Raw genomic sequence first — 26,135 nt, forward strand, 5'->3', positions numbered from 1 at the left:
ATTACAACACAAGAGTCCCTGTTCCCCTCTAAAGACCTGCCTAAAGAGGAGGCTACAATGCCACCCAAATATATCTGTGATGCTGTAAGGCTCTGCACCAGGTTCTGAAAACACCAAGGGTGCCTGAGGGGGATAAACCTGCCTCAAGTATTACCGGGATTAAAGAAAAAACCAACCACACCCCTTTGGAAACATTGTTTATGCTCTCCATGCAAATTGTAAAACATTTCAATTCACTTCCTGCTGCATCGTTCATAGGCAGCATGCAACAGAGTATACAGACCTTTTCTGGTCACTCAAACCTTGATGCTGCAGCATAGGGTCGCACACTTGTCCACATACACACCCACCTATGCGTCATCAAGGAAGTCCTCCGATTTACCACAGAGGTGCAAAAATTTTCCAAGGCTGGGACATAATTATTAGCCCTCGCCTGGTCTTTTATTTCAACTAAGGATCACACCAGGCAACAAAGAAGAGAAGTGTTTACAAACGGGAAGAGATTTACCATTTGTGTCAACCTGCACGAACAAGAGAGATCCGTGGTCTCCACTTAGAAGTTCAAACTCCTTTCCAGGGCTTCCTTTCTTCCAAGGCCCTCTGCTTCCTCAAAGGCTCCTCTTAAACCAACACCATTTCCCCGCTCTGATTAGACAGCACAATATTGCAAAAACTAGAATAGAAGGCAAAAGAAGGTGCTTTTACCCCAAAGCCAGGCCAATGGGCCTGCTTACCACCTGTCCAGTGGCAGCTCTTAGGAAGCAATCCTTTCCAGCACAGCTACTTGAGATCAATTGACTGGAAAAGCCCTTGGTGCTGGAAGGGGATGAACCTAGAGTCTTCTAAATGCAAAGCATGTGCTCCACTACAGCCCTGGTCAGGTGTCAGTTCTTCATGCTCTTGGCCAGAAATGACATTCAGCAACCGTGTCTAAAAATATAATTTTGCATCATGGATTTGTTCTGCACATGAAGGAAGTGTAACCAAAAACATCTTCTGCATTTCAACTTTTCCCCCCCTTTTTGCTCACAAAAGCACACCAACTTCTCATTCTGGGAACAGAACAATGGCCAAACGGCCGAGGTTCGACTTTGCCACAGATTCTGAATTTTGAACTTCTTCTGACACATCACTCCACCTAATTTTTGTGACTTTGGTTTGTGACTACCACACCACTTATTTTTCACTCTCCAAAGAGCACATGCAAGAATTCTGGGTGAGTAAGTTTACTCCCTTCATTTCAGCTGGGTAAGAAGCTGCATACAAGAAACTTTTTCAACACACATGAGCAGCCTCACTAGATAAGACAGTCCAGCATCCCATTTCTTAAGGAGATCACACAGATACCTGCACACAGGAAGCCCCTGAGCGGGGTAGGAAGGCAATAGCACTCTCCAGTTGTCAGTCTCCCATTAGCTGCTATTCAGTAGTAGACTACTCCTAAACATGGAGGTTTTATTCTTAGCTCTCATGGTTAACAGAACTGTCTGTCACATATACAACTCTTTATAGGACTATAAGAGCGATCTTGCCAGAGCACCTCGAGGGTCCAACTAGCTCAATATCCTGATACCAACAGTGATCAACAAATGCCTCCAGGAAGCCCACAAGGGGGCCATGAAAGTGATGATCTTCCCTTCTTTGTCCCTGGCACCTGGTATTCAGAGGCAGACTACCTCTGGACATGGGACTCCATTTACCTCCCATCCTAAGAGCCCTGCTGGATCAGACCAAAGAAGGTCCATCCAGCCTAGCCTTCTGTTTCCTACAGTGGTTGCACAGCTGCCTTCAGGAAGACAAATTCCCCCCTCAGATTGTTTTCCTCTTCTCAACCCTGTGCAAAAAAGAGGCATTACACAGGCCAACACACATTTTGCTTCCTTAAACGTTACACCAATTCCTGGGTATATTTGGAGTCCTGATTCCCAAAACTGCATCCGTTTTGCCCTACCATGTCTAGTTTTGGAGACACAGCATAGCCTTTTTAGCGAATGGTTCAAGCAGCTTCCTCATGAGGATGCCTACACCATGGCTTCCTCATGAGGAAGCTGCTTGAACCATTCACTAATGAGGCTATACTATATCTCCAAAACTAGACTTGATAGGGCAAAACGGATGCCATTTTTGGAATCAGCACTCCAAAATCATATCAAACCACCATAAAGTTTGGGAAAAACTTTTCTGGCCCTCAATTTTGTAGGCCTGTGTTATCTGTGCCCCTGCCCCATGAATCCTTGCTAAAGTTCAAGCAGTAAGATCTGCCTGCTTGGGATAGACTTTGCAATTCCAAGATAATACAGCAGCAGGTGGCAAAAGATCATAGAATTCTATTATAGTGTATTCTGTTCCGTTTTTGGGGAAAGTGATGAGATACTTTCACAGAAGGCAGGTGTACGCACTAAATGTAAACAGAATCCAGACCAAGAGATACCTACCACCTTTGTCTCTCACAGGTTAAGAGAAACTATCCTCTCTAAATAGTCCCCTGATTTAAAAAAATGAACATGGTGTGTTTTGATGGCATGGAGGGACCAGCTGCGGGCTTTTGAAAGGGGAATTTAAGTTGCCAAGAAGCCATTAACATTACAGGCCTGACAGTTGTTAACAGCTCGACAATAGCTTGACGGCTGTCAAGTTTTAGAGGAAAAGAAAGAAATGCTTGGGGAAAAAAGGGGAAAAAAAAAGAAACCCAAGAGCCTTACCAGAAATGTGGTAGATTCTGAATTACCCCTGCAAATTCTGGTTGTACAGGAGCAAGATAGGCACCAGCAACTGGGGGGGGGGGGCTGGACGCTTAAAGCTGCACTCCCCAGATGATTTGGGGTGACCCACAGGCTGCAAGGAGATTCCACTTCTCCCTGGGGGTCCTCACCTGAATGCAACACCCCTTTTAGTCTGCAAGGGACTGGGAGTAAAGAAGACAATGGCCCTTCAGTGGCAGGTAGCAGAAGGATGGAGTAGGCCTCATTTTGGCGGGGGAACATCTTTTTTCCTAACCTTGGCTGTCTTTGCTGCCATCACAACCTGGCAAATGTAAGGGCACCAGCCACAGAGATTCACATATTGCCTTTGCCAACATGACTTATCTGCAGTTCTCTCACTTCTCTGAATAAGACATGCTCCAAAGAGTATTTGAATTTATGGAAATCTGCAACACAGTGTGTTCATGCTCCTCTCCCTGATTTTTAGCACATTATCAACTTTCACCTCATTAATAAAGAGAACCTCCAAAGCCATCCTATCCAACGAACTGCTCAAGTGAAAAGGCTTGTGGACAACTTTTGCTTGAATGATTCACCAGTGCAACATTTCAAGGCAGCCATACACTCCCCACAAGGCCTTTGAATAGCACTTAAAGATATAAGAACATATGAAACCACCTTAGCCTGAGTCGAGATCTTTGAGCAGACCTGAGCAACTCTACAGACAGGGATCTTTCTCAGTCCTACCTGGAGTTGCTAGAGACCGAAAGAGACTTACTGCTTGCAGAGCAAGTGCTTGACCACTGAGGTACAGCTCTGCCCCAATGCGTGTGTTAAAAATACAGACTTTGCTTAGTCAATCAGAGAAATTCACAGAGCCATCAAACTGTCTGCTTCTGAAACGTGGTGCTAATTTTCTTCTAGTGCCTATCTTTCCTAGAACTTTGTAAGGACTATGTAAAAGCAAACACAAACACACACACACAGCAACAGATATTTTCAACCCATTCAGGATTCCACAGACCCATGAGATTCCGCCTGAATATTCTAGTTGCCACTTGCCTGTTCTGCCACCCTTAAGTAGACCAGCTGTGAACAGGTTAGAACAACCATGCCAATAAATCCACACCAGCCACAGTGATACAAGCCATGTGCACCACATCAACAGCCTGAAAAGCAAGGCAAGGCAGGAGAAAATGCCAGTCTCTTCCAATTTTCAAAAACTTAATTCTTTGCTTGGTCACCTACAGACCCTTCTTTCTTGCTGTAGGCGAGTAGCCTAACATGACTGGATCAAAAAGCACAGACCCCCAAGACATTCATAAGAAAGATGTTTCCTTACCTATGAAGCAAGAGTCGCAAAACAAAAATATCTGGCAAGTCCATTCATACAATATAGACAAGGCTACAGCAGTGAGCACAATGCACAGCATTTGGGGACAAGAGATTCTCCATGTATTACACTGGTATGCATTACATGTCCCAGTATGACACTGGAGCTCACCATGGGTTGATTCAAGAATCAAGAGGCTGCTGACACCACTCAAAACCAGCATGGAGCTGTGGCTTGCCCAATAACCATACATCTTTCTTCTCTTGCTTGCTTGCTTGCTTGCTTTCTTTCTTTCTTCCTTCTCTTGCTCAAATGGTGCTTAAATTGAACACCATCAACCCAAGGATAACAGTGTCAGGAAAAAGACTGGGCCACACTTTTAAAGAACAGTCTGACGCTCATCATCTTAAAATTATTCCTGAACAAGTTCAAACATCAAGTTTTCCATGCATCTGTGAACCACTAATATTCTAAGAAATGGTCTGTAAAATTCAGAGGATGTCCCCAGTTACGTTTGGAAATGGGAGCTACATTTATTAGACTGAAGAACAGACCAACACATAACTTATAAGGTGAACTGCAGACAAGCCTGGAACTTAAAGCACAACCCCTCCTCTTCAGGGAGGATCTCAAATCCACTTCCCTTCATATAAGAGATCTCCCCAACATTTCCATTAGAGCACACAACAGTCTTTTGTAAGTGCAGCTTGAGAAAAAGGTAATCCATGAATATATTAGACCAAAAATATATAGTATGATGGGATATATCCTATTCTCAGGAGTAATTTCCTGCCAAATTTGACAAACATGTCACCCCAATCATAGGTTAGTCACTACCTTCTCAGATCTGTATATCCTACTGTTCTGGAAGCTGCACCACTTCTACTAAAGAAGCAGTAGGAAAAGACAGATAAGAAGCCAGTGAGCAGCTAAACCAGGAACGCCTTTTCCATTAATGCTATTCCCTCATCATATTTGATGCTACGTCTTACGAGTCTCCCAGCAGCAAAGAGGCTCCCAACTGCATTTCCCAGCAGCAAAGAGAACTTGCCATGCCCCAGCCCCTTTAGGGAACTACCCCCATTTGCAGACCCTGGAATTCCTCATTTCAACAGGAAGCTCAGCCACAACCAATCTTTGCTTGTAATGTGCAGCCACATGGCAGTTTCAGCTGTGTTCTGGGGAGGACATTCAGGTCAAGCTGGGCCTGGTCATGCCCTGCATGTGGCTCAGTGTCAAATTCAGAATGTTCCCCAGGTGTCTCTGCCATATGCAGGGTGTTCCTCAGCACACAAATCACTGAACATTATTGCCTGCAGGTAGGAAGTTTGAAACCAAAGTCTATCCTGTTCAAGTCTGAAGCCTTCAACATTCTCCCCCGTCCTGCAATTTCTAACCAAAACAGCCCCTTGGCAAACTCAACTTCTACTGCTGAGAAGCCCTTTGCAAGAGACAGAAGGACCTTCCTTACCTTTTGCGCTTTATCCTTCTGGAACACAAAGACAGGAGGCGCAATGGCTGGCTTTTCTGTAAAGAGATGGAGAGGGGAAAAGGAGTTGTTTTACCTAATATTTAAAGAGGCAGGAGTGTTGATTTCCCCTCAGATATACTTGAAAACCATCACCTCTAAATTGACAATAGTTCCCTCTTTCCCACCAAACATACGTGCATTGATACAAAAAAGTTCCAATAGCATATGACTGAAGGTGAGCTAGGAAATCAGAAAAGCTCTGCTGGATGAGACCAGAGGTCTGCCAACTCCAGGATCCTGTTTCCAAAACAGTCAATTAGATATCTCTGTGAAGCTTTGCACAAAGATGACAGTCCTCTCCTGTTGTTTCTTGCCTACAGGCAACTGGCGACAGTGGTAGACTGACTCTAAACACAGAAGTTTGATGTGGTTATCTTGACTAATGACCAGTGATGAACTTCAAGGCTGCTTACTTCCTATCATATACGGATAATTTAACTTTCAGACTTGTAGCCTTAGAGAATTATATAAAATACAGGTGCCCAGATCAGGGGTGGGGAAGAAGATTCAAAAAATTCTAAGAACACAGGGTGACAGACAACATCACCATTAAGTGGCTACTACAGATCACCAATATTTACATGGACTCCGATCAACACCCATGTTCTCCTCTGAAACCTATGGGTCTGATTATGAAGGTTTTTTAAAGCTACCTAGAACATAAGAACAGCCCCACTGGATCAGGCCATGGCCCATCTAGTCCAGCTTCCTGTATGTCACAGCGGCCCACCAAATGCCCCAGGGAGCACAACAGATAACAAGAGACCTGCATCCTGGTGCCCTCCCTTGCATCTGGCATTCTGACATAGCCCATTTCTAAAATCAGGAGATTGCACATACACATCATGGCTTGTAACCCATAATGGATTTTTCCTCCAGAAACTTGTCCAATCCCCTTTTAAAGGCATCCAGGCCAGATGCCATCACCACATCCTGTGGCAAGGAGTTCCACAGACCAACCACATGCTGAGTAAAGAAATATTTTCCTTTGTCTGTCCTAACTCTCCCAACACTCAATTTTAGTGGATGTCCCTGGTTCTGGTGTTATGTGAGAGTGTAAAGAGCATCTCTCTATCCACTCTGTCCATCCCCTGCATAATTTTGTATGTCTCAATCATGTCCCCCCCTCAGGCACCTGTTTTCTAGGTTGAAGAGGCCCAAACACCTTAGGCTTTCCTCATAAGGAAGGTGCCCCAGCCCTGTAATCATCTTAGTCACTCTCTTTTGCACCTTTTCCATTTCCACTATGGCTTTTTTGAGATGCGGTGACCAGAACTGGACGCAATACTCCAGGTATGGCCTCACCATCGATTTGTTCAATGGCATTATAATATTAGCCGTTTTGTTCTCAATACCTTTTCTAATGATCCCAAGCATAGAATTGGCTTTCTTCACTGCCGCCGCACATTGGGTTGATACTTCCATCGACCTGTCCACCACCACCCCAAGATCTCTCTCTTGATCTGTCACAGACAGCTCAGAACCCATCAGCCATGTGAATTTTTTTGCCCCAATGTGCATGACTTTACACTTACTGACATTGAAGCGCATCTGCCATTTTGCTGCCCATTCTGCCAGTCTGGAGAGATCCTTCTGGAGCTCCTCACAATCACTTCTAGTCTTCACCACTCGGAAAAGTTTGGTGTCGTCTGCAAACTTATCCACCTCACTGCTCAACCCTGTCTCCAGGTCATTTATGAAGAGGTTGAAGAGCACCGGTCCCAGGACAGATCCTTGGGGCACACTGCTTTTCACCTTTCTCCATTGCGAAAATTGCCCATGGACACCCACTCTCTGTTTCCTGGTCTTCAACCAGTTCTCAATCCAGGAGAGGACCTGCCCTCTAATTCCCTGTGGAGTTTTTTTAGTAGCCTTTGGTGAGGGACCATGTCAAATGCCTTCTGAAAGTCCAGATAGGTTCTCCCGCATCCACATGCCTGCTGACCTTTTCAAAGAATTCTATAAGGTTCGTGAAGCAAGATTTACCCTTACAGAAGCAATGCTAATTCTCCCTCAGCAAGGCCTGTTCATCTATGTGTTTTGAGATTCTATCTTTGATGAGGCATTCATAGAAATTCATAAGAGGTGCAGTTGCCTTCCACAATCAGACAACTGGGCCATCTAGCTCAGTATACACCAATTGGCAGTGTCTCTCAAAGATTTTGGACAAGGGTCTTTCTTAGCCTAACTGGAGATGCTGCAGGGGTTGAACTTGGGATGTTCTGCATGCAAATTAGGTGCTCCTCAACTGAGTGATGGTCCTTTCTTAAATCACTAAATTCCAACTGTCAGGAGTACTTTTAAGAAGTGTCTGGCTGAGCAGCTAGCCTCCTACTGTTAAACACCCCTCGCAGTGAGGGCCAGTTGGTTTATTGCTCTCCACTGTCTGAGCAGCTTGATACAAAAGCGGCGCGTTCACAGCAACGAACTTCTGACGCATCTGGTCAAATGGGGTGAGAGAGGATTAACTGTGGAAAAGCCTCTCAAATGAGGCTGGGAAGTTGGGGGGGGGGGTAATCAGCAGCTCCCATTCATAGTTCTCCAAATGATGATTGATCACATCATCACTGCAACTTACATGTGACAAAACTGTGGGGAGGGGGAGAAGCTTGCAAAGATCAGCTGTGGAATGTGCTCATCACATGAACGCAGCCGCACTCATCAGCAGCAGACACAGAAGAAGAGGGCAGCTCCAACCACTTGTGAAAGAGTAACTGCCTTGGCAGGAAAGTGCTGTAGTCTCCTCACACAGGCTTGGGGACCTCCTGCTAGCACAGCACAAGGTTGAGAGTAACTGCAAAGCTAGGAGCAGCCCTGTCTTCCTCCCATTAAGTCACACTACTGTTTGCAATGCAATCATTCAGGACTGGGGCAAAGACAGAACAGAAGTTCAATCTTTTCTAACGTCACATACTGTGTGAGACTGTTCTGATCCAGCCTGGCTTTGCAGTGTCTGAACTAAACACTGCACTGCTACATGCCTACATGTAAATAAATTAATGCCTCTCCAGCCTGCAAGAAGTTCCATACAGAAAGCTTAGTGTTGCTCAAGACGACCAACTCTCAGTGTCTTGCATGGTCTTCGTTTGAGGTCTCTGTATGTGCTCCAGAGCACTCATATTGCATTACTGGTTAGGATAACTCAGAATCATTCTCTCTGCCAAGGAATTAGTGGGAAGGAAAGAGAAACTCACTCCCCTTGTCTTGGATGTAAGAGAGGAGCAGACATTTTACACTTGCTCAAAGGTACGTTCATCTAAGCTATAGTGCCCAAAGCCATTTCTGGATACCTCCAGCAGTTTCTCTCTTCTTCTAGGAATCAAGGGAGGAAAGATGTCAGGATTTAGTTTGTATGTGTCTCTGTATTTTTCTAGAAATAGTAGAAGTGACAAAGACAGGGAGATGCTAAATCACAAACATGACAGAGAGCCCTCTCCCCTTATCTGTGTACATCTATGCTCAGAAGCACTTTCACCTTTTTTATTAGTTCATATATATTCCCGTTTCTCTCTTAGTCTAAAAATCGGTGGAAAAGAAGAGAAAATGATGAAAAGGGTGGATAATTCACATATTCCAGAGCATCTTAAGCAGCTCTTCCTACACACGAGTCAGGGAGAAGATACAAGTGATAGAGATGCCAGTTCTGAAGCCTGAGAGCTTCCACCCACTTCTTTCTGTATGGGAATCAGCGGGACAGAGAGATCAGCAGAGCTGTACACATGCCCAGAGAAAGTCATCTTCCCTTTATTTCAGATAGGTAGGAAGAAATAATCATTCTGCCCATGCTCAGAAGCATGGAACTTTTATTATTAATCTGCCCAACGTTGCATAGCTGCAACAGGGACCAAATGTATACACCTGTAGGCCAGGCAAAAATGGGTTAATTCACATATTCCAGGGATTCTCAACCCATTTCTGTCCAGCCCACATGCATACACATTTGATTCCTATTGGGTCTATGTAACATTGGGCAGAAATGGCTTAAGCATCCTACAAAGCATGTTCTGCGTGCGTCACACATGCATCTACCTATTGATGTATATGTGAATGAGAAAGGCCTACCTTGCTCACCCAATCCCAACTCTAGCCATGCTCAGAGGCACTCTTTCCTTTATAAAATTTGACTCGTCATGTGTGTGCATTTCTCTCTTTTTGTCTAGAAGAGGGAAAGTAGTTCCTTGACAGGTGGGAGACCGAACAAGAGAGAGGGGCGTGTTCCAGAGCTGGAACCTATCTGAATACTGTATAACTAAACTATCTGTGCTAAGACACCTCAAGTAACCTAGAAAAGCATTCATCCCTATAGCCTGGGAGTGAACCCTGTCAGGGTGGCATCTCCCAACACTCAACAGGCAATCTGTTCACTCTCAGCATCACTCTGCCATCCTTCCCCCCAGCACGCACACACACACAAGAGGCAAGGTGGAAACGACGCTGCCAGGAACCGACCCCTGCAGGCTGAAGCTGTTACCCCCACGGCCTAGGCCCTTGGCCCATGCTCAGGAGAGCTCTTCCCACCCATTCATCCTCTGGCAAAGCTCTATGCCCTGAGAGAGGGTGTGCCTGTGTGCATGAACAGATAGCTGCCCAGAGCCAGGCACTCCACCCATGCTCAGGTGCCCTTCCTTTTCCATTCTCACTGCAGCCTGGGGAACTCCCTGCCACTAGATGCCTCCAGGACTGGCTCTGCTCCATCCTCTTCTCATCCCCCCCCCCGCTCGATGACCGTGCGCTCTGCTTATGCTCAGGGGCGCTCTCGCCTCCCCGCCTGGGGGGAGCGAGCAGGACGCAGCGCCCATTGCCTGGCCAGGACTTACCCCGCCCCCCTCATCCTCCCCCCCCCTTCCCCGGCCGGTCTCCTGCCTCCGCCGCCTACCTTCGTTGGCCAGGTCCGCCATTTTACTTCCTTAATCACTCCCACAATGCACCGGGCCAACGACGGGCAAAAGCCGTCTGCCCGGTCTATAGAAGCGCGGCGGGCGCCACAGCGCATGCGCAGGACAGGGAACGGCGGTGGGAGGAGGGAAAGGGCGGTCTGCTGCCTCCTCCGTCGTCTCTTCTGCGCATGCGCGGCTCGCTCTCGAGGCTTTATAACCGCCGCCGCCGCCGCCGGCCCGAAGGGACCTGGGGAGGGATAGTGCGAGAGGCAGAGTAGTTAGTCGGAGGACTAGGCGGGCTCAGGCTGCGGCCCCTGCACACCTCCCTGGGAGTAAGCCCCATTGAACAAAGTGGGTCTTACTTTTGAGTAGACCTGCTGAAGACTGGGCTGCTGTGGGAGAGTTTCTCCCCTGCTACAGAAATAACGGCACTAGAGCCCAATCATAGGCAGGTCTACTCAGAAGTAAATCCCATTTGTGTCAATTGGGCTTACTCCCAGGTAAATGTGGAAACCTTAGAGCCCAATCCCATGCAGGTGTACTCCAAAGTAAATCCCATTACAGTAAATGGGGCTTGTATGTATGTTGGCATCCTTCAGTCTCGGAAGACTATGGTGTCACGCTCTGAATGGTGGCTCTGGAACAGAGTGTCCTCGCCAGTGCGCGAAGCCTGGGTAAAGTAGGTATGGAGGATAGGCTGTTACCCATGCAGCAAATCCCCCCTCTCCACGTCGCTGAAATGGTCCAATGGAAAGGCAGAAGCCAATACGGTTGGTTCCAGCGGCATCATCGCAGGAGTTGCCAGAACGTGACTGTGTTCAGCCATGAACTGCCTCAGGGACTCCGGCTCCGGATTTTCCCTCGAGGTTGACTCCTGAAGCCTTTTCCACAACTGGATGTAGCCACAAGGCAGTGGAGGTTTGGGATCAAAGTTTTCCTTCTCTCAGATGAGCTGCCTTCCCAGGCTGACGAGTCCCATCTACCCGGTGGCTGTTCAGTCGCCTCTTACGACAAGTACAGCCAAACTGAGGGCCTATTCTTATCCCCAGCCCCCAGGGGAAAAAATGGGGCTTACTCCCAGGTAAAGGTGGACAGGATTGCAGCCTTGGAGCCCAATCCCATGCAGGTGTACTCCAAAGTAAATCTCATTATAGTCAATGGGGCTTATGTCCCTTACCTTGAGGAGGCCTCTATAACTCCCCACCAAAGGATGCAGTGCTTGTTCCACTGACTGGCCTGGGAAAATGGCATAGGATTGAGCCCTACTTATTAATCATTACTAGATTTTGTGTTGGAAGAGCAGTGAGCTTTTTCAGTTTCATTAGTTATGTGGCAGTGGATGGTCATTTCAGGAAGGTTCCTTATGCACTCTGATATTGTAGTGGGTATTGAGGAGGATCTCACCAGCTGGCAACTGAGGGCCTAATCCTGTCCAACTTGCCAGAATTGGTGCAGTCACAATGCAGCCCTGAGGTAAGGGAACAAATGTTCCCATGCCTTGGGGAGGCCTCTGTGACTCCTTCCCTGCCCAAAGATGCAGTGTACACCCCATTGGCATGGCTGCACTGGCACTGGAAAACTGGATAGGATTGGGCCCTCAGTCTTCTCTGCTTTTAAAATTGATTCGAAGACAGAGGATCTGATTGTGACTTGCCAATGTCTTGTTTAGTCTGCCCCTTAGTATTATTCTTTGGTCCGTTCAGTAAAAAGTGGCATTCTTCTTGCAAGTTCAGGTAGCCAATTTCTGCAGATACTTATGGATTTCTTTTGTTGCTTGTGTTGTGTTGTGTATAGAGAAGAAGTATTTTGAGACAAACGTAGTTTCGTGATAAATAAATGTATAGTGATTCCTAATATTTCCTCCTACTCACACAGGCTAGGCAGCTGGGGGTGTACAAAGGCCTTTGTGGACTGGAGACAGCAGAAAAATGCAGTCAGAGTAACAACCAGTTTCAGAAAATTTCAGAGGTGAGAATGTAATTGCATTTATTATTAATTCCTTGTCTTTCCCCCAAGGAGCTCAGAGGTGGCATATATAGCTTGTCCTGTTTTTGTCCTTGTGCCTTTAAAATCCAAAATGTTGCTTGACCCCAAATGAATTTTTTTGGTGGGGCAGAGCAGGCCACCATTCCAGAAGTTCAGAAACATGCAAAAGATTGAATGCAGCATGTTTCATGTGAAAGTATACTGTCTCAGAACTTTTTTGATCCAATTGAAAGTGTGCTGAGGCACAAATCAGATCATTTGCACAACTTTCCAGTAGTCTTTTTGCCATTTGAATGTCTTTCTTTAAATATTCTCTTGCTCTCTGTCATTGTTCTCTGGCTGATGCAAACCCCCATCCAAACCAGAATACAGAGAATTCAGGCTCCAGTTTCATAAACGAGTTTCCAGAATCCTTTAAATTGACTGACCCCACTTGTAGATATTTCAGGTCTCTTTGCAGGCTGTTCTTTGTGGGATTCAAAAGATTTAATAATAATTATTATTGTTTTAATTAATTAATTTAATTAATTAATAACTAGGTATTTATATACCGCCTTTCTGGTCATCGGATTACTCCTCTGACTTTATTCAAGGTGGTGTACATAGGCAGGCGTTTCTAAATCCCACATAGAAGGATACAATCATAGAAGGTTCTCTCTTTCAAGAACCACACAACATTTCAGATGGATCTTCCTGGTCTAGTCTCACTTCTGGCCTCCAGTTGCCTCCCACACAGGCTGACAAGCAGCTCCTTCATCTCTCACATGGAGGGCAGCCAAGATGCTGCTTCGCTCACACCAAAGAGCTTATGGAATAACTCAGCTCGGCTTGTCAGATGCTTCAAGGCCGTTCAGGGAACTGCCAGTGGCCTCGAACTGGCGACCTTCCGATTTTATTTTTGGGCTCTAGACCAGACCTCCTGCCCTTGTTGCCTGCTTCTAGCAGTAAGTTGATTGGATGATGCAGCCAGGGGATGGTCCTCAGTAAATGTCTAGAAGCTAGGCATATGCGCTCCCCGCAATGCCAAAGTTTGATAATTATATCTCTGGTGATTACTGTTAAAATTTCCCATTCTTCCTTGTGAAAAAATGAGAACATGATGCATCAAACCACCATTGTGGCCAGCAACAGAAGCTTGAATCATAACTTAATGTTTCCCTAAAACTTTCTGGGTTCCAAGCTAAATTAAGCCCACATGGTTCTAGATTTTTTTTTGATAGGTCTAATAGTTGTTGCAACACTTTTTATTATTTTTGTATATTGAGCTCATTATCATTTTCTGGTACCATGGTCCTTTTCTATCTACCTTTAAAAATGTCAGAGAACTCTAATACTTACTACCTTTTTCATATTCTGCCAACTTTTATTTTCATGAATAGCTTTTAGAATGAAATAATCCTAAAGTTGTTGGACACAACTTCTTGTCCCACCAATGAGGGACATTTTCAAAGGATACAGTCCCTCAGCAAACAATCCCTTAATGTTAGGACTTACCATTGTTGTCAACTAATATTTTGTATTTTCTTAATTCTACTTATATGTTGGGAAAAGAAAAAGTATAATCAACTCTCAGAGCTGGCACAACAAATCCAGATGCTCAGCCAGAACTAATATTGTGGAAGATAGCACCCCACTTTGCCTGTTGTGTGTCACCCACAACAGATACTTTAACTGATGGACAGTGTGAGAGTCAAGACGTTTATCAGCCGCCCTGACTTTCAGTCAAGTCCAGTTGATAGAAAACTTCCAATTGACTATCCAATGCTAATCTGGCACTGCAGCACAAAGTGGGTGATAGACTTTAGAATTTTATTATGTCATATGATTCCTATAACCTATTCATGTAACCTCTATTCATGTAAATGAAAACCCAACAAGTGTACCTCACGTGTTCTGACCCAAGGAAGGCATATCCTGAGATGCAGTAAACAGATAAAAGGTTTTGCATGAAGAAATATTTCTCCATTGACTTAAGAGCTGAAACCAAATGAAACTACAAGCAAGACAGTTAAAGTTATTTTTAAAATGTGTTTACTCTCGTTTTACACTCAGAAATTGTGTAATGTTTCAGCATTATCTCGTGCAGTGATGTCATTAGTATCAAGGCAGGAAAATGAATGCCAGTGCAAATGCCACCTTGAGCATCATATTGGTGGACACAAGTTGAGCGCTATGTGGACATCACATCCAATGAACCTTGGTTTGGACTGCAAGACGAGCTGGACCTGTGCTTTGTTGGACTGTACATCGGAGAAGCAACGTGGCTGTCAGAACCACCTGACTCCTCACTCAGCCTGCAGACTCTCTCAGTGAGATAGCAAAGTGATCACTGAGCTATGGCAATGCTCCTGATGGACAGGTCCATGAATAGAATGGGATCCACACACTTCTCAAGTTCAAGCTGTGCCAGAAGCCAACCTTTGGAGGTAGACAACAGCTTTGCCACTCTGATGCTGGAGAAATAGCAGATTTTGAACCATCCACTAGACACAATGCACAATACTAATAAGCTGTGTTATAAGCATACATGATTTCTCAGCACAAGAGATTTTTTTTTGTTAAAATCTAGTCTAAATGCGTTTTGCTTGCTTGGTTTTTTTTGTGTGTGGGACCATGAGATCACTCACATGGTCTCGGTCCCAAGGTGGGGAAATCTATTACATGGAAATCCCTCCTTTTTGCCTTTTAGCTGTGATTTTCTCTATATATATCTGGTTATGCTATTATGAACTATAATATGCAAGCTAAACTGTTCTCCCAGCATACAGACCACATTTCCAGGACTTTGGTCAAGCCACAAGCTCATTATTAGTTTACACAACCTCCCCCCACATAGTCACACATTATGGGAGGAATTCTTGTGTCTTAATCCATCTTTAAGCATCTCCCACAATATTGTGATGCTGTGAGCTAAGAGCTCTCACTAGACTCTGGCCAAAGTAATGCCATTTTAACATCCGTTGTGATTCTGGTGCTAAAATGCTTGTTAGCAAGAAACTATGCCACCCCTGACCCAGTGCCTGGCTCTCTAGTGCCCTAGTCCTTGAAGACCAGACAGAGCTGGTCTGTGTTATCTTGCCAAAGCAACAACTTAATAGGTGGGGTAAAGGGGGTGTTTGAGTGTGGCAGGGATGGAAATTTACTGGACCCTTTGTCTATGTTTGAAATGAGTATAAAAAGCTAGCTGCGTCTAGCTACACTTGCACATGATCTGAGGCAGCTGGCCTCCTTGCTTTGGTACCAGCAATAAACAAGCTGTTTTCTGCTATACCTTCCCTCAGAGTGTTAAATTGGGATGTAGCAATCCGGGTAACGAACCTCATGCTGCCTTTAGACAAGACAAAGGTAACACTGTATGCAAACTTGAACTGCCTTCCATGATTTTGGTGTTGAAATTCTATTTCTGATTCATTGTATTGTACCTACATCCTGTATTTCCATTAGTGGTGCAATCCTGGGGATTGCGTTGCTGCTTCCCTTCCCTTCCCCTGCCCCTTAAAGGGATGGGGGAAGTGTTACACAAACTGGTGGGTCATGACCCACCAGTGTGAGAACCACTGCTCTACAAGACAGGTAACTATCTTGCGTCTGGAACTTTCCCTTCTCCCCCCCTTTTTTTCCTCTCCTCTTCCCATCTAGCTAGCAGCTGGGGTTGGCAGAGTAGGGATCCCTAAAATCCTTCCCTACAACCCTCTTTCTCTTCTGATTTCCTCCGATGCATGTGAACACACTTCACATACACCCACTATGAAAGCTAGGTACACTGCAGTCAATCATTAGGACCAAGAAACACACCACAGAAACTTGCCTATAAGTCGATTTCACAAATAAGTCGCGGGCACGTTTTGAGCCCCAAATCATGGAATTTTCTGTAACCCCTGGATAAGTCGGGGGTTAAACTTGGAGGGGGGTCTGACTATAATTTTATCTGATTTTACCAGAGGCCAGATCCTGAAAAATAACCTTCCAGTAATTGTTACAATTGTTACCAATTGTAAGAACTGTACAGTCTCTAACTTACTAAAAATATAATAAAAGATCATAAGATGCATTTCTGCTCACTTTTTAAATTCTGGTCTTTTTAAATAAACAACATACCAGTAGAAGCATTAATCAAATCCTTCTGTAAGGTCAGTCAACAGTCAACAAAACCTTTATTAGGCATAAACATTTGATAGGTGAAGACTCTCTACAGAAATCATAGAGTATATATCTAAGTAGTACCCTTTTGTAAGGTGCCTGGTGTGTGAAGCCAGAGGCTCTACATATAACATGCAACATAAAACATGTAATTGGGAGTGTGCAGTTCATTTCACAGCAGGGAGACAAGCAACAAGGACTGAGCATGAGCAAGCGCAGCTGCACAAAGTTGCAACCCCATTTACTAAGAAGCAGACCCATTGCTTTCCCTGGGTCAGAGATTCTCAAACTGTGGGTCACGACCTGAATTGGGTGGGCCACAAAAAGGTGGGCGACGCCATTTTGGATACTACCTAGGTGAGAACCTGGAAGTAATGTCACTTCCTGCTTGATGATGTCATTTCCGGGCATGACATCACTTCCAGGCTAATGACATCACTTCTGGTGGGTCCCGGACAGATTGTCATCATGAAAAGTGGGTCCTGGTCTCAAACGCCCAAGAACCACTGTCCTGGGTGTTATTCTTAAGAAATGGTGCACTGAACTGCAGCCTGGGACTTTGTTTCAGACGGAAATGAGGATCACATCGTGGGGTTTTAAAAACCAGACCCCTCAACTTGGGGGGAGTGAAATTCTTTGCAAATGACTTGCCAGGAATGTTCTGAGTCAGCAGCAGAAAAACAGAAAAAGAGGAGGCATTTTCCTTCTTCTCCAAACTGGAAGGGAGACAAAGGGGCTTCTGGGAATTGTGGGGAGGCTTTGAGAGGAACAAAAGCTGCACTTCCATAGCAGCAGCACCATACAGACTACAATTCCCAGAAGTGCCTTCACTTCTCCCTGTCTGGTGAAGAGGCTAAAATGGCTGCCTCTGAAGGTAATGGATGATCAGAAGATCATCAGGTGGATGATGTGGTGTTGACAGCGATTCCCATGTTTTGACAGCTGTTTGACAGCTCTGGGAAGGGTAGGGCTGGCTCCACAGCTGTAATCAATCAAGGCCAATGGAGCCCTGGTTGGACACCTGAGCTTCATTTGACCTTGATGAGACTTTGAATGGACATGGACTTAAGGGATGGCTCACCTGAGCCTAATTTGGACTTAATGGGACATACAAGGATAAAAGGCGGCTTCAGAAGGAGCAAAACTACCTCACACAGAGGGAACCAGACAAAGAGGGTTACCTGACCCAGACCTATGGGAGAAGGGGACTGTCAGGACTGCTGGAAGACACAGAAGAGAGGACTGCCAGGACTCTGCTGGAGGAGGCACTGCTGCAGAGGAGGGACTCTGCTGCAGAAGACTGAATTGGGAAGACTGGACTGTGCTTTGGAATGTAAACCTTGGATTGGAGGCTTCAGACCTTTACCCACTGAGTTAAATGGAGTTTTGGGGAGGGAAAGCCTCTGGACAAGAGGACTTGCAGGGAGTGTCAGTGTTTGTAGCAATAAATTCTTGTTAATTGCTCAACTGATAAGGAGTTCTGCATTTCTTTGCACACCACAGACTGTTGTTCTTGGAAAAGGAGGGTGTTAATTAGCCAAAAAGTGGGCATTTGAAGGGAGTTGAAATATTTGGACGGGACAAATTGGCGTAGTCGGCAGTATAGGGAGAATTTGGGCAAGACACTGAATACCGTAACCACTGGTAAAAATCCTCCTCTCAGCCCATTTCCACCCCTATCCACTTCACCAAACAGTTGCTGAGCTTCCAGAAGCTCCCAGAGGCTCCTGCCTCATTCACTGCATTGACCCGGGTATAAGTCGACCCAGGCTTTCAGGCTGTATTTTGAGACATGAATTTTTTTACTTCTAGGATGTGCCCCCTGCACGCTCAGCATCCTCCCACTTGCAAGAGCAGTGTGAAGAAGGCAGCCCAAGGCAGTTCTGTTCCTGCCCTTCTGAAGCTCTCAATTTGCCTCTCCCCATTGAAGTTTGCCTCTCCCCAATGGATTGGAAAAGGAAGGGGGGGAGGGGGAGAAGAGTGGAAGAGGACCTATGGAGGGGAGGGGACTGCTGAGCTAGAACATCAGAGAGAGGGAGAAGCAGAGGCCGGCCTCTCATCAGGTAAAGGAGGACAGCATTTGGCATCTCACCTTAAGCATCTGGAGGCCTTGACCCAACCCTTTTAATGCCACAAAACAACCCCAAAACATTAGATTATCACAGTTAATGATTTTTCTGCCAAACCCCTCCAAACCTTTTATTCTCAAAGGATAAATTTTTGAGCAAGAGGGGTCCACCAAGTTCCTGGTTGCCTGAAAGTCAATGAGGGATTTTCAGCTGGCTGCCCTTTTCTCGAATTAAGGAGGCTATTGTTAAACTGTGATTTTAAAGGGATGCATTTTCCCCTACTCCAGGGATCAGCACACTGATTTGATGCATCATTCTGTTCTCATTTTTTCACAGGGAAGAATGGGAAATTTTAACAGTAATCAAGTGTTTGCTATAGATATAATCATCGAACTTTGGCATTGTGGGGAGCGCATATGCCTAGCTTCTAGACATTTACTGAGGACCATCCTCCAGCTGCCTCATCCAATCAACTTGCTGCTAGAGGCAGACAACAGGCTTAAATCTTTGAGTCACACAAAGAACAGCCTGCAAAGAGACCTGAAATATCTAGAAGAGGTGTCAGTCAATTTAAAGGATTCTGGAAACCCGTTTATGAAACTGGAGCCTGATTTCTCTGTATTCTGGTTTGGATAGGGGGTTGCATCAGCCAGAGAACAATGACAGAGAGCAAGTGAATATTTAAAGAAAGACATTCAAATGGCAAAAAGACTACTGGAGAGTTGTGCAAATGATCTGATTTGTGCCTCAGCACACTTTCAATTGGATCAAAAAAGTTCTGAGACAGTATACTTTCACATGAAACATGCTGCATTCAATCTTTTGCATGTTACTGAACTTCTGGAATGAAGTGGCCTGCTCTGCCCCACCAAAAAAACTCATTTGGGGTCAAGCAACATTCTGGATTTTAAAGGCACAAGGACAAAAACAGAACAAGCTATATATGCCACCTCTGAGCTCCTTGGGGGAAAGACAAGGAATTAATAATAAATGCAATTACATTCTCACCTCTGAAATTTTCTGAAACTGGTTGTTACTCTGACTGCATTTTTCTGCTGTCTCCAGTGCAATTTTGTAGTTGTCCACAAAGGCCTTTGTACACCCCCAGCTGCCTAGCCTGTGTGAGGAGAAGGAAATATTAGGAATCACTATCACTATACATTTATTTATCACGAAACTACCGTTTGTCTCAAAATACTTCTGCTCTATACACACCACAACACAAGCCACAAAAGAAATCCATAAGTATCTGCAGAAATTGGCTACCTGAACTTGCAAGAAGAATGCCACTTTTTACTGAACAGACCAAAGAATAATACTAAGGGGCAGACTAAACAAGACATTGGCAAGTCACAATCAGATCCTCTGTCGTCAAATTAATTTTAAAAGCAGAGAAGACTGAGGGCCCAATCCTATCCAGTTTTCCAGTGCCAGTGCAGCCATGCCAATGGGGTGTGCACTGCATCTTTGGGCAGGGAAGGAGTCACAGAGGCCTCCTCAAGGCATGGGAACATTTGTTCCCTTACCTCAGGGCTGCATTGTGACTGCACCAATGCTGGAGAGTTGGACAGGATTGGGCCCTCAGTTGCCAGCTGGTGAGATCCTCCTCAATACCCACTACAATATCAGAGTGCATAAGGAACCTTCCTGAAATGACCATCCACTACCACATAACTAATGAAACAGAAAAAGCTTCCAACACAAAATCTAGTAATGATTAATAAGTAGAGCCCAATCCTATGCCATTTTCCCAGGCCAGTCAGTGGAACAAGCACTGCATCCTTTGGTGGGGAGGGAGTCACAGAGGCCTCCTCAAGGTAAGGGACATAAGCCCCATTGACTATAATGGGATTTACTTTGGAGTACACCTGCATGGGATTGGGCTCCAAGGCTGCAATCCTGTCCACCTTTACCTGGGAGTAAGCCCCATTGATGTGAATGGGATTTACTTTGGAGTACACCTGCATGGGATTAGGCTCTAAGGTTGCAATCCTGTCCACACTTACCTGGGAGCAAGCTCCACTAACAAGAATGGGATTTACTTCTGAGTAGACCTGCATAGGATTCCACCGGGCTCCCCTTTCCCCAGAATGCCCCCTCCCTGCCCCCCCAGCTTACTGTACTGCGGCTCTCTGTGAGACCACCAAACTGCGGAGGCTGGGCACCCACCCAGCACTAGCCCCACACTAGCCCAGCACTGGCCAGCACTGGGTTAGCACGGGCAGTAGTCTCGCAAACATGATTTACGGCACGTTTGTGACAGTGCGTAGCGGCACGAAGCCGCAGCACTGAGCCAAGGATTGGGCTCTCAGTCTCTTCTTTAAGCAAAAAGGGAATTTCTCTGTATTATCCCGTCTTGTTATGCAGCATAAGGGCCTGATGTTCCAATAAGGGCAGTGTAATAATTCCCCTGAACAAACAACCCTTTTGGTAATACACCAGCTGGTGGAGCCTCCAGGCAGTAAGGAGAGCAAATGCACCATTCAACACTGCCAAGGCTGCTCAACATGTATACAGTATTGGTTGTTTCTTTCCGGGTTTGCTTACATTTAGAGCCAAGTTACATGTAACACTAATGATGTGGCTTAGTGGGCTGTTAGTTTTTTTTTTTTAAATAGAGGCCTTGGGCCGGCCACAAAGCAGAACACAACTGCAGCAGGGAGGGTGGGGGCTTTAGGTCTTGACCCCCCACTGCAGTTTCATTCCTAATCACACATGCATGCCCCCCCCCACCACACACACATTCTTTTAAACTTAGAACAAATCTTCCATTTGCTTTCATTGACAGTGCTAGCAATCAGGCAAGTGGTCAACTTAAACACACATCTCAAAAACCAGACACACACTGCAATCCTATACGCACTTTCCTGGGAGCAAGTTCCATTGAACACGAGACTTACTTTTGAGAAGACTTGCATAAGACTGTACTGACAGGTAATTTTCTTCTGACACAGTATAGTTGCGCCATCTGTTTTATCTGTCACACAGTGTTGCTGAGTACTTAAAATGGCAAATTACATTGTGATTCTTGGCTAGATCTTTTGCTCTGGGGACACTTCAATATTGATCTGTCCTTGTTTCTGGAAAATTCTGAAACAAAATCCTGGAATATTCCCAGTACATTTAAGATGACCTTTTGATCTGGCTCACTTGAGTAAATCCTCTTTCGCAAGGAACCTCAGCAATTTAAGTATGACAGCAAAGTGTGTGTGTGTGTGTGTGTACACCAATGATCAGGCTTGCAGGCCCCTATGAACGCACCCTATTTGCAGGATATAATCAGTGGGCAGATCTAGGACTTCTCTGAGACACACATTAAGGAATAAATATAGCCACGCTCTTCCTTCATCCTTCTCCTAGATCCCCACTAGGTGTAAATTACAGTACATTTCATGGCCTCCAGGTTGAGTCTCACCACAATGACTCACCTTATCTCTGTTGCTGGCCAAAGGTAGGGGGCTACTAAGACGTGCCCTAGAAGCTAGCACAATTTGGCTATATAGGAATTCAGATTTCTTCCATCATGGAAATGCAAAAGAAAGTGACCATTCATGTTGGCAGTTGTCCATTCTTTTCATTACCATTTTTCCTACTAATAACACTACTAATAATACAGTGTCTGTATTATGCTACTAATACTAATAATATTTAGTATATTAATATTAATATTATTAATAATAGTAGTAGCAGTATGCTAATAATACTACTAATAATACAGTTTCCTACTAATAATATAGTGTCTTGGTAGCAGTATTAAATATACATCATGTTTATCATAGCACATATTCTTATTTCATTATCATTATGACTATTGAACTCATTCCCTTTAATAGCAAAATCTATTATTATTGGAATCGCTATTTACAGCAGTAGTACTAATATTCTCATGATAGCATATTATATATTTACATTACTGCTTACCCTGGATTTATGTATTTTTTAATCATACCCTGCCCTTATGAGCCACCAGGGAAGTTTTCATCTTGTTAAAAACAGGTAAATCAACAATTAAAACAGATATTTGGGTCATAGTAAACAGAAGTCCAGGTGCAACAGGTGGGTGTTAACTGCTCACTTTAAAATGTGTAAGCCATGCAGGCCACCCAGGTGAGTTCCATAAGCTGGGTACTACCACTGAGAAGGCCCTACCACGTGTTTCCATCAACCTTACCTCACCAGGCAATGGGATCTGCAGCAGGACCTTAGAATATAGATGATGAATGTAGTACATGTGCAAATCCTCTTGGGAGATGGCAGCCCCTCAGCTATTCTGGGGCTGCAATCCTATACAAAGTTACCTGGGAGTAAACCCCCACTGAACAGTGGATCTTACTGTTGAATAGTTATGCATAGGATTGCATTGTTTAAAAGTTAATCTTGACTATGCACCTTTGAAATAAATGAGACAAGTTAGATATTAGCTTACCATAGGTTCCAGAATTTCAATACAACTGAAGTCATTACTAATTTTCTTAACTATAACAACCCACTTTCTTTTGCGCTCTGTAAAGCAACAGGTACACAGAGGGCTCTACATAAATGATAAGTACTATTTGTCATGCTTGACATTTGACAGTATCAGCAACATTTTTAAAAGGGCAAAATCCCTGCTATTAGGAGTTGCCACTCTGATATTTGACAGCAGAGGGCAAAACCAGAAGAATACACGCAACATGGGGGAGGTGAGGTGAGGGTAAGAAGGAAAAAGGAAGCACAAGTTTCAGTACTTGTTTTTGTTTGCTCCAGTATCAGGGAACAACAGGCATGCACTAGGAGATACAAGATAATCTTTTAACATTCTTTGTCCACTGTGCTGTTGAAATCATTAATATTAATTGTCTTCACTACTAATACCCAAAAAGAAAAAGAAAAGAAAAACATATCAATATTGCTTGATAGGAAGTTTCCCCACCACCTCTGATCAATTTCCTGTGAGTGTTGACAAAAGATGTTGATAATAATAATTGATAAAGATATTACGGAGGCTGTAAGTGGCAGCCTACCCAATGGACAACCCCACTCACCTTATTCCCAAATGTCCACGTTGTCCTTCTCCCTAAAATTTACTGACACTGCTCTTCCTACCCTAAACTGTTAGTCTGTCTGTGATGGGAAGGCTGCCCCCAACATCCCACCTGCAACTTCTTTATGATGGTGGTAGTGACCTGGTTTGCTGGGAGGGGGTCTGGTTGTGGAGGAGCGACCAGCCCCATTATCCCCTCCTTGGTAACAGTCAACTCCTGTAAGCCTCCTGCAGTTTTGACAAGAATCCAGTTCATCTTCTCCCAAGATGCACAGAATTTAAGCTAATACATTTCACCATTGTGAATCTATTGCTTTTCTCACTAATACTATGTAACAGCAAAGTAAGAGTACATTTATTCAGACACTTGGAACCAGAGAGCCGTATCCCTGCAATGACATTCCACTAAAATTTCTTATTTGTACTAGACATGAGGGGTTATTTAATTTTACTGTCACACCACAGGGAATGGTTTAATATAATTGAAGAAACTGCTACATTGTTTCAACAGGAACTTGTTTGATAACATGGCTGTTGACAAATAAGCAGAGAGAGAGAGAGAGAGAGAGAGAGAGAGAGAGAGAGATGATAATGTGAGGCAGGGAGAGTTATCAGTCAAAACTTGATCAGGGAGTTTTATGGCTGAGCAGAGATTCAAGTCTAGGTTTAAAGACCAATAGGCTACCCACTACTCTACACCAGCTCTCAGTGATGTAAAGCTAAATGTTTGACAGAATCATGTGGTAGAGTGCATGTGACAAAATCTTGTGGTAGCCTGAATGTTTCTCCACTAAAAAAAAGAAAAAAGTCTTTGCATGTAGAACATTTACTTAGTAATCATAAGACTAGGATCAAAAAATTTTCTCTTTTTTTGGTTGGTTGCATGAGGCTGGGAGGCAGAAGCAGAAGAAGGCAGGCACAGGCAGGACATGGAAGAGGGGACTTTTGGCCATCTAGGAATGGATGATTGGATGAATGATGGATGGCCTGATATTTTGGCCCCAGGGAGGGGGCAAAGGAGGAGGGGAAAGCAGGGGGTAGACATTTCCTTGTGGCAAAAGAGAAACACCTTCAAACCTCATGGCTCGCTTTGCATTTGGGTGTGGCAGGAGTAACACACCTTTCTCCTTACTCTGCTGCTCTCTCCTGTGTGTTCTAGGCCTTAAATGAGAACTTTGACATACACACACACACCACCAGCACCACTGTTTTTTTCCTGCGGAGTTGCGCCTGACTCGCACCATGACTTGTTTCTTGTAATGACTATGACTTAAACAAAAAATGACTCTATAAGCAGCTCAGGCTGTTGCGATGGCTGCCCATTATGACTCGCAAGTCGAGTCAGGAGATTGGCAACTCACAACTCGACTCACAACTCGGCTGCAGTGACTCCAGCACATCCCTGCAGGGAAGTGATTTTGTTTTAATATGAAGAAGCATCCAATTGTGTGATTTCATACCCTTGAAGTGTATGAGGTCCAAGAAAGATTCTGATAGGCAATTGATGCCCACAGCATTTAGCCAGTGGTGATAAAAGAGGTGTGTGTGGGGGGGGGGGAGAATAATGATAGTGGTTTGGTGAGGGAAATAGGAGGTAAAACTATATGATTTACAAGAGAGATTCCAAGTGAGATGTCAGCCTGACATGGGCTATTGTGCAAGAAGCCAATCACTGCATCTATGCAGTCCCAATGCCAGTATCCAATGTCCAAAGAAGTATGAACCAAACAGGGCTAGGGGGAGTTGCAGTTCCAATGAGCATCCACTGGGATGATGACCCCCTCATTGGCCCCCTGAATAAAACAGCGACAATCAACTAATTTCAAATATGTAAAGTGGTTGTAGGTGACTGAGACAGAACAGAGATTTTACTTATGAACCAGGATTCCACTGTTCCATGGTCTTGCCTTCTGAACTGATGGAAGTGATCCACAGTTGCCAACTCTTACTGAGACTGTTCCTAGATATTTTTCCCCCCAGCATGATGCAATGTTGGAGGCTATTAAAATCTCCAGCATCACTTTCTGTAGCCACCTGGAGATTGATGCTGATTCCTGATGAGTTTAGGTTCTAGCTCAGTTTTGGGGTTGAAACTACCTTGGTCACCCTGGTAGATCACCTATGCCAGAAGCTGGGGAATGAATTAATACTCCTGGATGTTTCAGCAGCTTTTGATACCACTGACCATGATAACATGAACTTTGGGGCTGCCTTCAGTTGGGTTTGGGGGTGGGGGCGGCACAGCTTTACTGTGGCTTCTAATTAGAGGTAGATCTTAGAAGGTTGTCTGGTAGACTGATCCCATTGGTCATTGGCTCCAGATTCCATCTTGCCTCCCATACTGTACAATATCAACATTAAATCACTAGGAAAGGTTTATGCAGAGATTTGGGCTGACCTTTATGTTGATGATCCCCAGCTCTACCTCTCTTTTTCATTCTATCCTGAGGAGGCAGTGGAGATTCTGGATCAAT

The 26,135-nt window shown here is 44.7% G+C and overlaps 1 protein-coding gene across 2 annotated transcripts in view; it reads right to left on the reverse strand.

Annotated features, from left to right (window-relative positions):
- RANBP3 (RAN binding protein 3) overlaps nt 1-10,487 on the reverse strand; it is a 36,472-nt gene extending 25,985 nt beyond the window's left edge. Inside the window, exons 1-2 of one of the 2 annotated variants that reach the window (XM_066634772.1) lie at nt 10,443-10,487; nt 5,507-5,562 (exon numbers count right to left, since the gene is read on the reverse strand). In XM_066634772.1, coding sequence (XP_066490869.1) covers nt 5,507-5,562; nt 10,443-10,464 — 78 coding nt within the window. In that variant the 5' untranslated portion in view covers nt 10,465-10,487. Of the gene's footprint in view, nt 1-508; nt 593-5,506; nt 5,563-10,442 lie in introns of those variants that run through there. The other variant, XM_066634774.1, reaches the window with a different exon arrangement.
- Between the last annotated feature and the right edge of the window lie 15,648 nt (nt 10,488-26,135).

Source organism: Tiliqua scincoides, chromosome 8 (genome assembly GCF_035046505.1).
Source record: "Tiliqua scincoides isolate rTilSci1 chromosome 8, rTilSci1.hap2, whole genome shotgun sequence".
Classification (NCBI taxonomy): Eukaryota; Metazoa; Chordata; class Lepidosauria; order Squamata; family Scincidae; genus Tiliqua; species Tiliqua scincoides.